General features: G+C 49.2%; 1 protein-coding gene across 1 annotated transcript; it reads right to left on the bottom strand.

Moving 5' to 3' along the window:
- Positions 1–11,268: 11,268 nt before the first annotated feature.
- Positions 11,269–13,675, bottom strand: HAPLN2 (hyaluronan and proteoglycan link protein 2). The gene is made up of 5 exons (XM_010953882.3): positions 13,588–13,675; positions 13,028–13,381; positions 12,711–12,827; positions 12,403–12,585; positions 11,269–11,969 (listed from the first exon to the last, which is right to left on the bottom strand). The coding sequence occupies exons 1-5, from the start codon at positions 13,673–13,675 to the stop codon at positions 11,689–11,691; spliced, it is 1,023 nt and encodes a 340-aa protein (XP_010952184.1). The 3' UTR covers positions 11,269–11,688.
- Between the last annotated feature and the right edge of the window lie 950 nt (positions 13,676–14,625).

The following is a 14,625-nucleotide window of genomic DNA, read 5'->3' as shown; positions in this document are numbered from 1 at the left end:
AACCCCCTTTCTTCCCCCCCCCCCCGCCCCCGCCCCGCTCTTCCTAGGGGCCGCCCCCGCCCCCGGGTTGGGAACGCGGGGGGCTCTGGAAGATCACGGGACCTGCTGCCTCTTCTGCGTCGGTTCCCGGCGGCGGCAGCCGTGAGAGCAAGGACGAGCGAAGTAGGACATCGTCCTGGGGATGAGAAGCCGAAGACTTGGAGAAGGGAGGGAGGGCAGAAGGGGCGGGCAGGGAGAGCTCGCCGAGCTAGAGGATGATGTTGTAGCTGGAGGGATGGAAGTTAGATAGTCGGAGGGACTTCCCCTTAGTCAAGGGAAAGGAGGAGGGACTCAGACTTAGTGGGGAAAAGGATGGAAGGAGAATGGGAAGGAGGCTTTGCTCCTGGAGAGATACCACACATATATAAAAACGGGGGAGGGAATCTCTTATTTGGAGGCAGGATGAGGTGCAAATGACCTTAGCCACCTCCCTGGAGGAAGCTCTGATTGGATTTTGTCTCCTGTGGTGCTCCTACTCCCTGCACAGAGGACGAGCTGACTTTGCAGCTGGAGGGATGGAGGTTAGAGAGCAGATTCATGGGTTAAGCAAAGCAAGTCAGGAACTCTAGACATGGGGGTGGGGGTGGGAAGTGGCACCGTGAATGAACATTACTGCTCATGCAAACCAATGTGCAAAGTGCAGGCGTTGCTGGGAGCCCAGAGGGCCCACTGGCCAGAGCTCGCTGATGAATGTGCAGCCTGGTGCCAGGGGGTGGTCCGTGAGTGCTGCCCAGCCGCTGGGGACTCCTCAGCGCCCAGAATACCAATGACACCCCCCTCACAGCTCCAGGGCCTCCACTTCCCTCTTCTTTCCCAGACTCTCTTTCCCCCTCCCTCCTCCTTTCTCCCTCCTCCCTCCTGGGATTCCAGGCAAAGTCCTCTGCACTGACTGTGGGTAGCACAGACAGACACCTGGATTCTCTCCCCTGAATGCCAGTGATGGCATCGACGATAGCTTGTCAGAGGCTTTGATTCCCACAATCTCTAGCAGCACCTCCAAAATAACCCAAGTAAAGTGGGGTGCCTGTGATACAAATGCAGCCTCAGGGCAGGTCACTGACCTTTCATCTAGACTCACCCAAGTCCCCGCTGTGTGGAAATTCTGGAATACTCCATGTCCACTGTGGAACAGGCACTATTTTAGTGCTTGGGAATGCTGTCCCAAGTCCTCTGGTGGAGGGGGGAGGAATCTGAGAAGGCCCTTGGGGACAGATCTGGGCAGCACCTCTGTAGCCCTAGGACTTGGCATCCCTGAGCTGAAAGACAGTCTCAGCATGGGGGCATGTATCCAGCCTAATCCCCACAGAGGCTTGTCTCCATCTGGGCTTGTTAGGGCTTGAGCCCAGCAAAGCAGAGCCAGGTAACCAAGTGGCTGAAATTCAATCCTAGTGGTGGCTCACATGTAACCACAATTCTTGCCTCAGGGAAACCTGGCTGTGACCAGAGAAGATGGAGAAAGTGACCTTCCTCACCACCTCCCTTCATAAGTAGAAATGCGGGTACATATTTTGGTGCTCTGGGGGAGTCCAACCTTGATGGAGGCTGGCAGCACCTGGGTCTGGAGAAGCACTGGTACCAGACAGTTTGTTCCAAGAAGCAGACCCCTGGTGGGAAACCAGATCTGGTGAGAGAACAGTCAGCTGCTGCTGTGAGGATCTTGAAGAGAGCCAGGACTCTGGAGTCATGGGCACTGAGGTCAAGCTCCTGTTCTGCCATTTGCATTTCCCAAAACTTTGGGAAGACCTTTGTTTCTCTACAACAATTTCTTCTTCTGTACAATGGGCTGAGTGCTATCTGCTGCTCTGGGTAGCATCTGCTGCACTTGGGCTGGCTAAGCCCTGGCCCATGGCTTGGGCTCAGCAAAATCTGATTCTTTTCCTTTACTAGTCATACACACACAAACACAGAGTAATTTGTACCAGATCTCCTGGCCAGGAGGTCAGTGGGCCACTCCTCTGTGAACTGGATAGAGGGCTCACTATTTGAGAGAGGAGTCCTTTCCCTAGGATTTCCCAGGGGAGAAAATGAGCACTTCCTCAAGACTTCCCAACATTTCCAGCTGAAAAATGCATACTGAAGTCTGACCTGCACTTTGACCTGGAAATTTCTGATCAGGAACTTTCTATATTTGCATCTTGACCCATGGCCATGTGACAACCCTGGCCCATTTCTATCTGCTTTTTGAGAAGAGGTGAGAACCAAGACCTTCCCCTCTAGGACTCAGAAAGGGATCCTCATGGACTGGCTGGAAGCAAACAGGATCAATGGAAGCAGGAAGAGTGAAAGTCAGATTTCAAGTAGAACTAACTTCCTGTCCCACTAATAGGAGGAGAATGTCTCAGGTATCTTTAGGTATCTTCTGGGTGAGGAAACTGAGGCCCAAAGTGATGATGTGACTGTCTAGGGTCACATAGCATGAAACTGACTGACTGACCGTGACCCCAAACCTAAATCTCCTGCCTCCCAATGTTCTTGCCAGGGCCCCCAGCTGTCTCTCTCAGGGGAGAGAAAATGGGGGAGGTGAGGAGAAGAAAGAGAGAAGGAGGGAGTGGTGGCAGCTCTCCTCTTCTACATGCAATCAGCTGGCCCGTCTCCCAGCCTCCTGGGCCCTGGGGATTTTTCCAATCTCTCTGGATGAGAACAGTAAATCTCTTGCCCTCACCCTGCTAAGCCTCCCATCCAGGACAAAGCTGAGGCCATGACCCTAGTTCAGGAAACAGAATCTCCCCTCCAAGTTCTAGCATCCCAACCTCCCCCCAGCTCCAGTGTTAGCCCTGGGTCTTCCTCACTATATTCCCAACCACAGGGAGAGTCTGTCCCTCCAGCCTCTTGAACACCTGCCCCCACTTTCCCAGACTGAGGGGTAGGGGCCCAAGCATCTTGGTTTTTTTCTCAGGCGCTGCACATCACACAGGCACCTGGATCCTATGCCGCGGGGACATGGGAGTGGGGCTGAAGGGGGGGATGGACACGGCACTGAACGCTGGCACAGCTGTGTTTGGAGAATAGAGGCTTTGATAGCTTCTGAAAGGGGCCAGGAAGCACGGGACCCCAGCCCAGGCGAGGGAGGGCCCAGGAAGGGCTGGGTGTAACTCAGGGCTCCTGCAGCTGACCGCGGGCAGGGGGTGGGGTAGGTGGGAGGGGAAGTAGGGTGCCGAGGGGATCTACAGGCTGAACAGCATTGTGGGAGAGCCTCTGCTGTGTGAGCTGGAGCCAGCTGTCCCCCCTGAGCTAACAGACCCTGGCTTTGAGGGCTGCAAATTCATGTGTACAGAGGAGATCATCAGCCTGTTTCTCAAAGAACAGCTGAAGAACTGGAAGGCTTAACCCTGAGTACATGCAAATCTACTTCTTGAGAAAAAGTCAGTTCCATCTGCAGGCTCCCCGCAGCCCCTCTCCCTGTCCCCTGAGGGGAAAGACTGCTCACTTTTCTGTGATACTGAGGAAGGTACTAATCTTTCTGAGCCTCAGTTTCTTCACTTGTAAAATGGTAATAACATCTTATTTTATGGTTTTGATCTTGGAATCACATAAATGTTTTATTTAATTAAAGCACCAAATTAAATTAGAATTAATTTTAGATTAAATAAAACAGAGGGAAAGTGATGCAATCCCTAAACATTTAAAACAGACTGAAACAAATGCACCTAATTATATATGAAGTTGGAGGCAAAGCCACATAGAAGAATTTTCTTTCAAGTGATTATGAAACTCAGCATTTTGACTATAGATCCCTAAGGACAAAGAGAACCATGGACAAATCTTAATGCTGGCATTATTTTGAAAAGTGCTATTTATGGTGATAAAGCAAATAAGTAATTATAGTAATGGTGTTAAGAACTAAGGTTTTCAGTGTAAGAAAAGCAAAGTTAAGCAAAAATTGCTAATCTTAAATCTGGATTGAAAATAGCAGCATGACTTCATCCTTTGCATATTTATCTTCTGTCTACTGAAGAGGCTTAGAATCAGTGACAGACCAGAAACAGTGAATACCCCTTGTGTCCGGATCATGGTGTCTAAATAGTACTTTTCACTAAAAGGAACCTTCGGAGAAATTCCAGGTCTGGGGCAGGATAACTTGTCATACTTGAGAACAAGGAAGTTATGAGACTCAGGTCAGGCTCATGTCAAAAGGACCCAGTAGCCAACTTGAAATGACTCCCACTGGCCAAAGACAAGACAACATCAGTGCTAAGCTGAGTAATGACTGAAGAGATTGAAACAGGTCGAATGGATTAAGAAGTCCATGAGTTCATGATACTAAAAAATAAAATCACTGGTCACCTCCAGATGTTGTTAGGCATCAACTCATAATTTTGAAAGTTAATGGGATATAGCAGATCCTGTTGGTGCCTCCATCCATCTGCCCTTAGCAGTCACCTCAACAAGCCAAAGGCTCGGGGATTATTTTCGATGTTGGGGTACACTTGGCCTAAATGCCTGACAAGTCAGAATGGCCCTGGCAACAGCCCTCAACCAGTGACAGAGGGCAAGTTGACAGACTAAAACCCCAGCCCCTCACCTCTCAGGTGGGAACAGTGGGAGGGAAGTTCCCCACAGCCTCCCCCAGCCCCCAGCACCTTGGAGCTCCAGCTGCCCATAGTCATCAGCTGCTCAATTATTTGGATTATTTACTTAATTACTTGTTGGATTCCCTCCTTTTCCTGTTTCCCTTTCCTATTAAGATCTAGAAATTCTGAGACCCACCAAGTCACAAGCACACATGGGTGGGCATAGCAGCAATCCAAAATGTACATTTGTGATGAGGTCTGAGTGCATTCAGAGGGCACGAGGAAGCTACATGGGCAGGAAGCCCCGACTCCCACATCGTCTATCTCTGCTGCACCGTCCCATCTCTCTCAGCTCACTCTGTAGCCTTGTTGGGCTGGTCTGTGATCAGAATTCAGAGGAGAAAAAAAGCCCACACCTGGTCCATGAATGGATCACTTTGATAGATTGATGTGAGCTAAACATGGGTTGTTACCACACTCCAGCCCCACTCAGGGGTGGCCCTAAAAGACATGGTGAAAGAAAGTCCTCCAAACAGGAGATTTCAAACGATACCCTAGTCATCTACTTTGCAAGGAGAGAGGTGACTGGAGCGAAGTATATACATGGACTCTTGAGCAGTGGTAAACGGTTTGGCTGGTAGGTCAGGCCATGAAAGGGCAAAACTGGAAGATTGGAGATAAGGAAGTCTAGGGAAGAGCTATATGGATGGATTTACAGGAGTGGGCATTGTGTCTATGGCAGTATCATTGAAGAGCATTCACTGCAGAGGAGACATCGAATGGCTAAGGGGACAGAAGGACTCCAGTGGATAACAGCCAGTCTTTGTCCTCCGCCATGCCAGGGCTGCACAATGGGCCCATGAATGGAGTAGTTGTGGCAGTAAATATGGAGACTATGTCAGGGCTCACCAGCATGGGCTCCCTCTCACCAAGGCTGATCTAGCTACTGCCACTGCTGGATGTTTGGTCTGTCAGCAGCAGAGACAAATGCTGAAAACTCAACATGGCACCATCCCTCAAAGAGACCAATCAGCCACTGGGAAGTATGTTGATTACAACGTACCTCTTTCAGTCTGCAGTGGGGAGCAATAATTCCTTACTGGGATTAATGCATATTCTGTATATGGATTTGCCTTCCCTGCCCAAGTGCCTTGGCCATCACCAATATCAGTAGCCAAGGAAATAAAGGAAATGATTTTTCTTTATGAGATCCCATATATATCACCTCTAACCAAAGGAATCCACTTTACAGTGAAGGAAATGTGACAATGGACATGTGACCACAGGATCCATTGGCCCTACAATACACCATATCACCTTGAAATTGCCAGCCAGATAGTACATTAGTATGGTCTTTTTTTTAAATTGAAGTATACTCAGTTTACAATGTCGTGTCAATTTCTGGTGTACAGCATAATGTTTCAGTCATACATATACATACATATATTCCTTTTCATATTCTTTTGCATTATAGGTTACTGCAAAATATTGAATATAGATCCCTGTGCTATACAGAAGAAACTTGTTGAATATCTATTTTATATATAGTAGTTAGTATCTGAAAATCTCCAACTCCCAATTTATCCCTTCCCACCCCCATTACCCCCTGGTAACCATAACTTTGTTTTCTATATCTGTGAGTCTCTGTTTCATAAATAAATTCATTTGTGTCTTTTTTTTTAGATTCCACATATAAGTGATATCATATGGTATTTTTCTTTCTCTTTCTGGTTTACTTCACTTAGAATGACAATCTCCAAGTCCATCCATTTTGCTGCAAATGGCATTATTTTATTCTTTTTTAAGGCTGAGTATTATTCCATTGTATAATTATACCTAATATGGCCTTTTTACAGCACATCTAATACGAGCTTGGGGAAAACATCCTCTGGATTAAGGTACTGTTTTCAAAATGTAGCATATATATTTTGAACCAATGGCCATTTCATGGTGCTCAAAATGATGGGTTCAGGAACCAGGGAATGGAAGTAGAAACATCCCTCTCACCATCAGTCCCAGTGACCCACTGGGGGAATCTGTGACTCAGTTAAGGCTCAGCAGGGTTAGAAGCCCTAGTTCCTAGGGTGGGAGATGCTTCCACCAGCGGTCACAGTAGGGGTACCACTAAACCTAAGGCTATGGCAGCTTCTGGGTCATTTTGGGCACCTTCTGCCAACTGAGCTGTACATAGGCAAAGAAAAGAATTATATTGGCAAAGACATTTGTTCTTGATTATCCAATGAACAGGCAGTTATGGCAATGTTGGCCTGTCAAGGGCACAGTAATGAAAGGCTGAGGGATGAAGAGATGAAAGGTTGGGTTTTCCCACTGTGAAAGCCTCACAGACCAATGGAATAAGTTGTAGAGGAGGGAGATGTTAAATATTGATTACAGCCTTGGAACCAACTGCAGCAACCGTGACTTGAGTTTGTCCCACTAACCCTCCTGTGATAAGACTTCCTTTTTAAATAATTAGCAATGATTAGCAATTGTGATTGGCCACCACCTTGAAGACTCAGTGAGGGAACAAAGTGAACTTATCATGGAGGCACAAATGGGTCTGAGCAGTGCCAAAGGGGTAGCTGTGGCCAGTATCCTTCGCATTCACCTCTGCAAGGAGAAAGCATCTCAAAGAGCATCTGTGACTCTGCCTGGGGACTTTTTTTTCCTGATGGTGGGAGCATGTTTCTGCTAGGGATGCTACAGGGTTAGCGCTCCCAGGAGAAGCCCTCACCTTTCAGACAGGAAGTTGACCAGTAATACTCTGGACTCTTTGTCCCTCGGGTGGGATTTCCTGAGACAGGTTCTACACTGCCTTCCAGAATTCCCCTGCAGAACTGAGCCCCAGTTGGTTCACCTGCTCTGTCACAACCTTTCATCAGCTTCTCTCCCTTCCCTTTCCTGTCTCACTTCTCCACTCCTCGACCATTGCCTCTTAGCATGACCTCCAAGGTAAACTCCTTGTACTCAAAGTCTTGCCTCGTGTCTGCTTTTAGGGAAGCCTGTTGTCATAGTCAGCTCTGGCTGCTATAACAAATTACCACTGACTGGGTGGCTCAAACAACAAACATTTATTTCTCACGGTACTGGAGGCCAGCAGATCTGGTGTCTGGAGATGGCACACTTCCTGATTCACAGATGATCGTCTTTTCATTGTATCCTCCTGTGGTGGAGAGCAGAGAGAGGAAGCAAGCTCTCCCAAGTGTCTTCTTATAAAGGCACTAACCTCACCACGAGGGCTCTACCCTCATGATCTAATTACCTCCCAAAGGCCCCATCTCCAAATACCAACACATTAGGGATCAGGGTTTTAACATATAAATTTTGATGGGAGGGTACACAAACACTCACTCCATAGTGCCTATTTAAAGTAAATGGGAGAGAATCAAACATGAATCATACCTTCCTGAATGGGTTCTATGTCCTAGTGACAAAGTAGTTCATAAGGGAAATTTTTCTTTATAGACAATTCACAGCTAATAAATGAAGGAGGAACGACCAAATTGGAATATCTCTATTTTGCAATTCTAGTGAAAGAACTGATCTAAATAATGATCATCAGTAGCCATTAGAGAAAAAGTTGATGAGTATAGGGAGTTGAATAGTGGCCACAAAAAGATATATCCACGTCCTAATCCCTGAAACCTGCAAAAGTTAACTTGTTTGGGAAAGGGTCTTTGCGGATGTAATTTATTACATGAATTCATTCCCTAAATTCAGTTAATAGTTTTGAGATGAGATTGTTCTGGATTAGGCAGGTGAGGCAAATCCAATGACAAGTGCCCTTGTGAGACAGAAAAGGAGACACACACAGGAAAAGAAGGAGGCAGAAATTGCTGCGATGCAGCCAAAGGAGCCCAGGAACACCACCAGCCACCAGAAGGTATAAGAGGCAAGAAAGAAGTCTCCTTGGAGTCTCCAGAGGGAGCATGAGACTGCCAACACCTTAAGTTTGGATTTCTGGCCTCCAGAACTGTAAAAGGATAAATTTCTGTTGTCTTAAGCCACCAAGTTTGTGGTACTTTGCCACAGTAGCCGTAGGAATCTAACACAGTGAAGAACTTTATTATGAATGGATCAGACTTACACTACCTGAATTTACTGATCAAACTTAGCATCACTATTTTAGTCCAGCAACCAGACACCATGGTGTCTGTACATATACTGATGTATGTACAGTATCATACTGTACATACTGTACATATACTGATGTGTGTACAGTATCACTTATGAAATATTCCTGGGGAGAAAAGTGTATGTACATTTAATCAAACTTCTAAATATAATTACAGGGGACAGGACAATATAAATGACATTTTGAGGATACACTCCAGAATGTGGGAAATCTGATAAGAAAATAATCCATTTCATAAACAAACAAAGTGGCATAGATAAAATGAAGGAGAAAGAAGTATTATGGCTTAAAATACACAACCAAAAATGTAATCAAATGCAATTTGTAAACCTTAGTTGGATTCTGGTTTGAGCCCAAACTATAAAGTTATATTTTTTAGATATTCAGGAGAAATTAATCATGAACTGAATATCAGATAACATTAATTCAGTTTTGTTGGGGAGTGTGATGGTAGAATTATGGTTATTTTAAAGTCACTATATATTAGAAATACATACTGAGTATTTACAGGTGAAATGATAGGGTGTTTGAGATTTGCTTTAAAATACTCCAGCAAAAACGATACAAATGAGGGGATTCATGAAACAAGAATGATAGAGTTTTGAAATTGTCAAACTGGATGATGAAGTGGTTTGCTGTTCAGTTCTCTCTAGTTTTGTGTACGCTTGAAATTCTCTATAACAAAAAAATAATAGTAACAGCAATATGAAGAGTAGTAATAAGAATTGGTGGTCACGTGTTTTTATGGGCAAAGAAACAGAGCTTTGCAGCAAGTGAAAAGCTCCTCCCACGACTATTTCTCATGTGACCTCTTGACAAAGGCTGAAGGCATCATACTGAAGAAAAGCCATCTTCCTACAGGCTGAGCTGCAAGGCCCAGGATTTTGGCCTTCTGGGGTTCTGACTCCATAATACATCAGAACTTAGAAAACCCAGAAGTGTAGAGGAGTGGGTGACTACCAATATGTCCCAGAACGTAGGCTGCCCTCCTTGCTGGTGGTAGATATCAGTGCTGGTGCTGTTCGCCAAGTATTTTCAGTTCTACCTCCAGGCCAAAGCAGGATTGCTCTTTCCTGCCCCCTTGTGGTTGAGTGGGGCCGTGTGATTAGTTCTGGAGAATGAGTTGTGAACAGACAAGACAGGTGTCCCTGGAGATTGTAGCTATTAATTGCTTGTATAAGACCTTCAGAGCTCTTTTTATTTTTTCCTTTGGCATGGTGATTGATGGCATTTGAGATGGTGGCTTCTCCATCAACCTGGGTCCCTGAATAACTAAAATGAGAAGAGCCCCCTTGTTAACCATGATGCACATGTAACCTGAGTGAGAAATAAACCTTTGGTGTTTTAAGCCATTGAGATTAGGGCTCATTGAGTTGAGAGATAGAGATTAGGGATTTAAGCCATTGAGATTGCTTTTTATCACAGCATAATTTAGTTTACCCTGGCTAATCAGTGCCATATAGCAACCAATTCTACAGGCTAGCTGATAACAACCTGAATGATAATTATTATTGTTCTTCTGTTATTATCCTTATTATTTATTGATGATTATAAGCACCAGTTATGGAGTGCCTCTTATGTGTACCAGGCATGTACTACCCAGTCCAGGCATTGTCTCAATTACTGCAATTACTGCCCACAACAAACTTGGGAGGCAGATACACTTATCACATGACCAGGATGAGAAAACCAAAGCTTAGGAACTGGCACAAATATTTCACTTGCTATATGAGAGTTACTGGAGATGCTTTTCATTCAGTCATCCTCTGTCCCTTACATAAAGCCCCATGGGATAAATTTTCTTTAACAATAATTCCAAGAAACCTCTTGGAAAGCAATTTTACAACATGTGTCAAGCACGATTAGAAAGTTCATACTCTTTGTTCCAGTCACTACTATTCTCTAGCCCAGGATTTTTGTGGTGCAGTTAGATTGCTTGAACAGTAATAAATGACTAAATAAATAAATAGGATATATAATATAGTATACATTAAGGAAAATAAATTAATGAAGTTTGAGTTGTTTAGAGTTACTAGCATGTTTCTTTCAGCCAGATGTTAAGAATGTTCCGGGTCCAGTTGCCCCTTTTGCCCTGAGGCCATGGTGGTGGTAAACGCTTAATCGAATGAGCAATCACTCTGAAGTATCAGCCCAGCGAGGACCTTATTGTGTTGGTTTTTGCTTCCTCCTCCTTACGAGGGGTTAATTTCCTGTCAGTTGTAAAAAGCTGTATGAATTTCCTACCTTTAGTAGTAATCCTGCAAACCCTTCTCGGAGACTGGCAGGAGACAAACACATTTTGAAGTATGTTTAGGTCCACCTTATATTTGTTCCGTGGTGCCCAGGGGCTAAGCCTGGGGGTTTGGAGCGCTCCTGGCAGATGAGCTAGAGCAGTCTTAGGTGAGTGTGTGGCGCCCCCGCGTGGTGCCTGGCACACCACCACCCAGGGTTCTCACAGTGGGCGGTGTCTCCAACTCTCCTGCCACCTTTTGTTGCCTGCTCCTTGAAATCCCTTTCTTGCAGGCTCACTCCTCAGGAGCAGTGGAGCTTCCTCTTAGTCTGTCTTCCTAGGCGCGCCGTCAGCACGCTGGGTGCAAGGTTATCCCCCTCAACCCCCGACACCTCGCCGCGCTTACAGCTTCGCCCAACACAAAATGTCCTAAAGTTATTTTATTGCTGTATACAGAAGTCAGTTAATGCCCCCTGGACGCCCCTCCTGCTGCCTAGTAGGGGCTGCGAGGTCGGCTAGGGGCACGCGAACCGCTGCAGGTCCTAGGGTTGTAGCGGCGCTCCGCCACCAGGGGCGCCACCACCCTCTCTCCCCGACGCCCGGCCAGCCGGGATCCTTGGCCCGCAGCGCCCGGCTGGGAAGACAGGTAAGGAGGGGCCGCTCTACGTCTGATGGAAGGGGAGGCTCGCGGAAAAGAGGCAGAGAGAGACCCCTGCCACGACTTACTTAGACTTTGTCCCTCCCGCGCTCCCTGGAGGGGGTGCGGTTGGCCCCTATTCCGAGTAGCAGTAGGTCCCGTAGGCCGCCTGCTGGGGTCTGGGGAAGCCGAAGCTGCGCACTCCGGGATCCGGAAGGCCCCCGCAGCGCGGCCGCGGTGTGGTGATGGGGAAGCGCACGCTGCCATCCGCCAGCCAACCTCCATCGCATTGGTCCAACCCCGAGAACTTCCAGGCGGCGTAGAGGTGTCCGACCTTGGCCACCGTGGCCCCACGCCGCCGGCACGCCGCATGGGCTTCAGACAGAGTCAGCCGTCCGGGCACGAAGAACACTTGGCCTGGGGACAGGAGCGGGTCACCGACGGACCGAGAGCAGGGCCAGCTGGGGGTGCGACGGGATTCAGGCCCCCAGGGAGCAGAGTCGGGGGGCAGGTGTGGAGGAATGGGTCCGAATTTGGGTAGGAGGAGCCGGGGTAGGAGGAGCGGGAGTAGGGGAGCTGCGGGTGCAGGTGGGGTTGAGGGAGGAGGGCTGGAGACTGGGTGGGCAGAGCGATGGAGGGGGGACGTCTTGAAGAGACTATGGAGCGGGCTGGGATCTCAAGCCACCAGCCTTCTACTTTCCCCGCCCCATTCTTCAAAGCCCTCCCCATTTTTCAGGCGGGGTCCTGGCCCGCTCGCCCCGCCCCGCCTCATTGACAGGCCGGGACCTCCTCTGTCTAGAGTCAGGTCCCGCCCCCTCCGGTGCCCTATGTGGCTGGCCCCTCCCCTCACCTGCCAGTGCTGAAGTAAAGCAGAAAGCATCGTAGCGGTCGCGCTTCAGGTCGCGGGGCCCATAGCTGCGGATCCCCGGCCGACCTCTCCCACCGCACGGAGCGCGCGCAGTGAGCACAGGGTAGCGCACAGAGCCCTCGAGCAGCCAGCCCGCGTTACACCAGTCCAGACCCTCGGTCCACGCTGGCAGGAGATGGTTGGGGGATTAGAGGCTTCACAGGAGGAAGTCCGACCCGGAGTTTGCCTCCAAGGAGCTCCACGTGACAGCCCGGAGGGCGCCTGGGCGGTGCCCGGGTTCTGCGGCTCACCCTGGTACAGCTGAGCGTAGGTGGCCAGGCGTCCGTCCTGCTGCTCGCACGCCTGCTTCGCCTCGTAGTAATTGAACTGGTACCGGCCCCGGCTGGGCTGGTACGGAAACACCACACCTGGGGAGTGGCGGACAGCCTGGGGAGGGCCGGCAGAAGGAGAGGGGGAAGGAAGGGTGGCACAGCCCAGAAGAGATGGCTGGGGGTACCCCGGGAGCGGGCGGGGGAGATGCTGTGGAGGAGCCCTGGGAGACCCGAGATGAAACGGCCGAAACCCCGCAGGAGAGGAGGGAGCGGGTCCGGCAACCAAGGGGCCTCACCCTCCAGGCGCAATGTCAGCGCTACGCTCTCGTCCTCGATGCCATTGATGAGCTCACAGCGGTACCGGCCCTCGTCCTCCAGGCGCACGCCCGCGATAACCAAGGAGGCATCTAGCCGATGCCCCTTCCGCATCCTGGCGCGCTCCCCCATGGGCCCGTAGCCCCGGGCGTGCAGTCCGTTGGTGATGAGGATCGGCGTTTCCCGGAGCTCCCCTGGCTCCACTTTGCTCCAGCGTACCTTGTAGCTGGGAGGCGGGGCGCCCAGGACGCAGGGCAGCGTGGTCGTGGCCCCACGACGAGAATGAATGACCTCGTGGATGGGGGGCAGGAGGTAGTGGGGGCCAGGGTGGGGTGCTGAGCAGAAGGGGCCACAGTGGCAGGAACCCCCTGACCCCCACTGCCCCAAATGCCTATCCAGACCTCTGCTCCCCAGACTCCCCCAACCCTCTCCTCCACCGCCCACTCAGCAATGACTCTCAGTTCCTGAGTACCTCCAACAGCTGCCCTTTCCACTTTCCCCACCACTGTTCCCCAGATTCTGGGCCAAGCTAAGGTCTTACCTGGGTCCCCCAGGGCTTTGTGGAAAGTGGTGAAGGCCCAAGGGAGAAGGAAGCAGCAGAGTGTGGGGAGACTAAGGTGGCCTTGCATGATGGGGAGTCAGCCCAGCGCAGTCTGCAGGGCACAAAGGGTGGGCATCCCTTAGGACTAAGAGTGGAGGGTGGGGCAGGGTAGGAGATGAACTCCCATCAGGGATTCCTCAGAGGGGACTGTCCAGCTGGAAGCCATGGGGGCAGAAGTTGGTGGTAAAAGGAAAGAGATGGGGGGAGGGATTAGTAACAAATTTCACTCCACCCAGGCCTCCTGTACCCATCTCCCTCTCTCACATTCCTTCAGTCTGCAGGTCCTGATTTAGCACCTCCTCTACCTATCTGCTTCCCACGTCTTGCCTTCCAGATTGCCAGCTCTGGTCTCCATCCTCTTCTGACACCCATTCCATCTGAAGCCAGCGTAAATGTGGTCTTGTCACTCTCCTGCTTAAAACAGTGTCTCCCTATTGCCCTGGAGATCAAATCCAGTCTCCTAATCTGCTTCCAAGGCTCTCTGTGATCCAGCCTCTCCCTGCACCTCCAACATCGCCCCCTCCTCCCTGCCCCTCACCAGCTGTGCCCTCTGCACTGTGCTCCAGACATGTTCCGGCTCCAGCACAGTCCAATTTCACTCTCACCTTCTTTCAGGCAATCAGTTTGAGCCTCACCTCCTCTGGGAAAACTTTTCTCACCCCTCAGTTCATCATGCTGTAGTGCACTGTGAGCTACTCCTCTGGTTCCCCTACTGCACTGGACTGGGGACTTTTTTTTCTTAGAAGTACTTCTGTTAGCAGCTAAATTACAGTGCGAATTTGAAAGTAATACATATGCATATGTAGACTATATCCATGAGATTTCCAGTAATTACAAAGTTACAAATTATAAAGCAATAAAAATGATTTCAAACGTGGTCATCTATTTCAGGAGTTGATTCTCTCCCCCCTTCTTTATTGTACCTATTCTTTATCACCTTGGCCATTTTGTTTAAATTGGATTGAGGACTCCTTAACC

The sequence above is a fragment of the Camelus bactrianus genome, chromosome 21 (assembly GCF_048773025.1).
Source record: "Camelus bactrianus isolate YW-2024 breed Bactrian camel chromosome 21, ASM4877302v1, whole genome shotgun sequence".
Lineage (NCBI taxonomy): Eukaryota > Metazoa > Chordata > Mammalia > Artiodactyla > Camelidae > Camelus > Camelus bactrianus.
The sequence above is the reverse complement of the archived record's forward strand: the minus strand, read 5'-3'. Positions and strand labels throughout refer to the sequence as shown.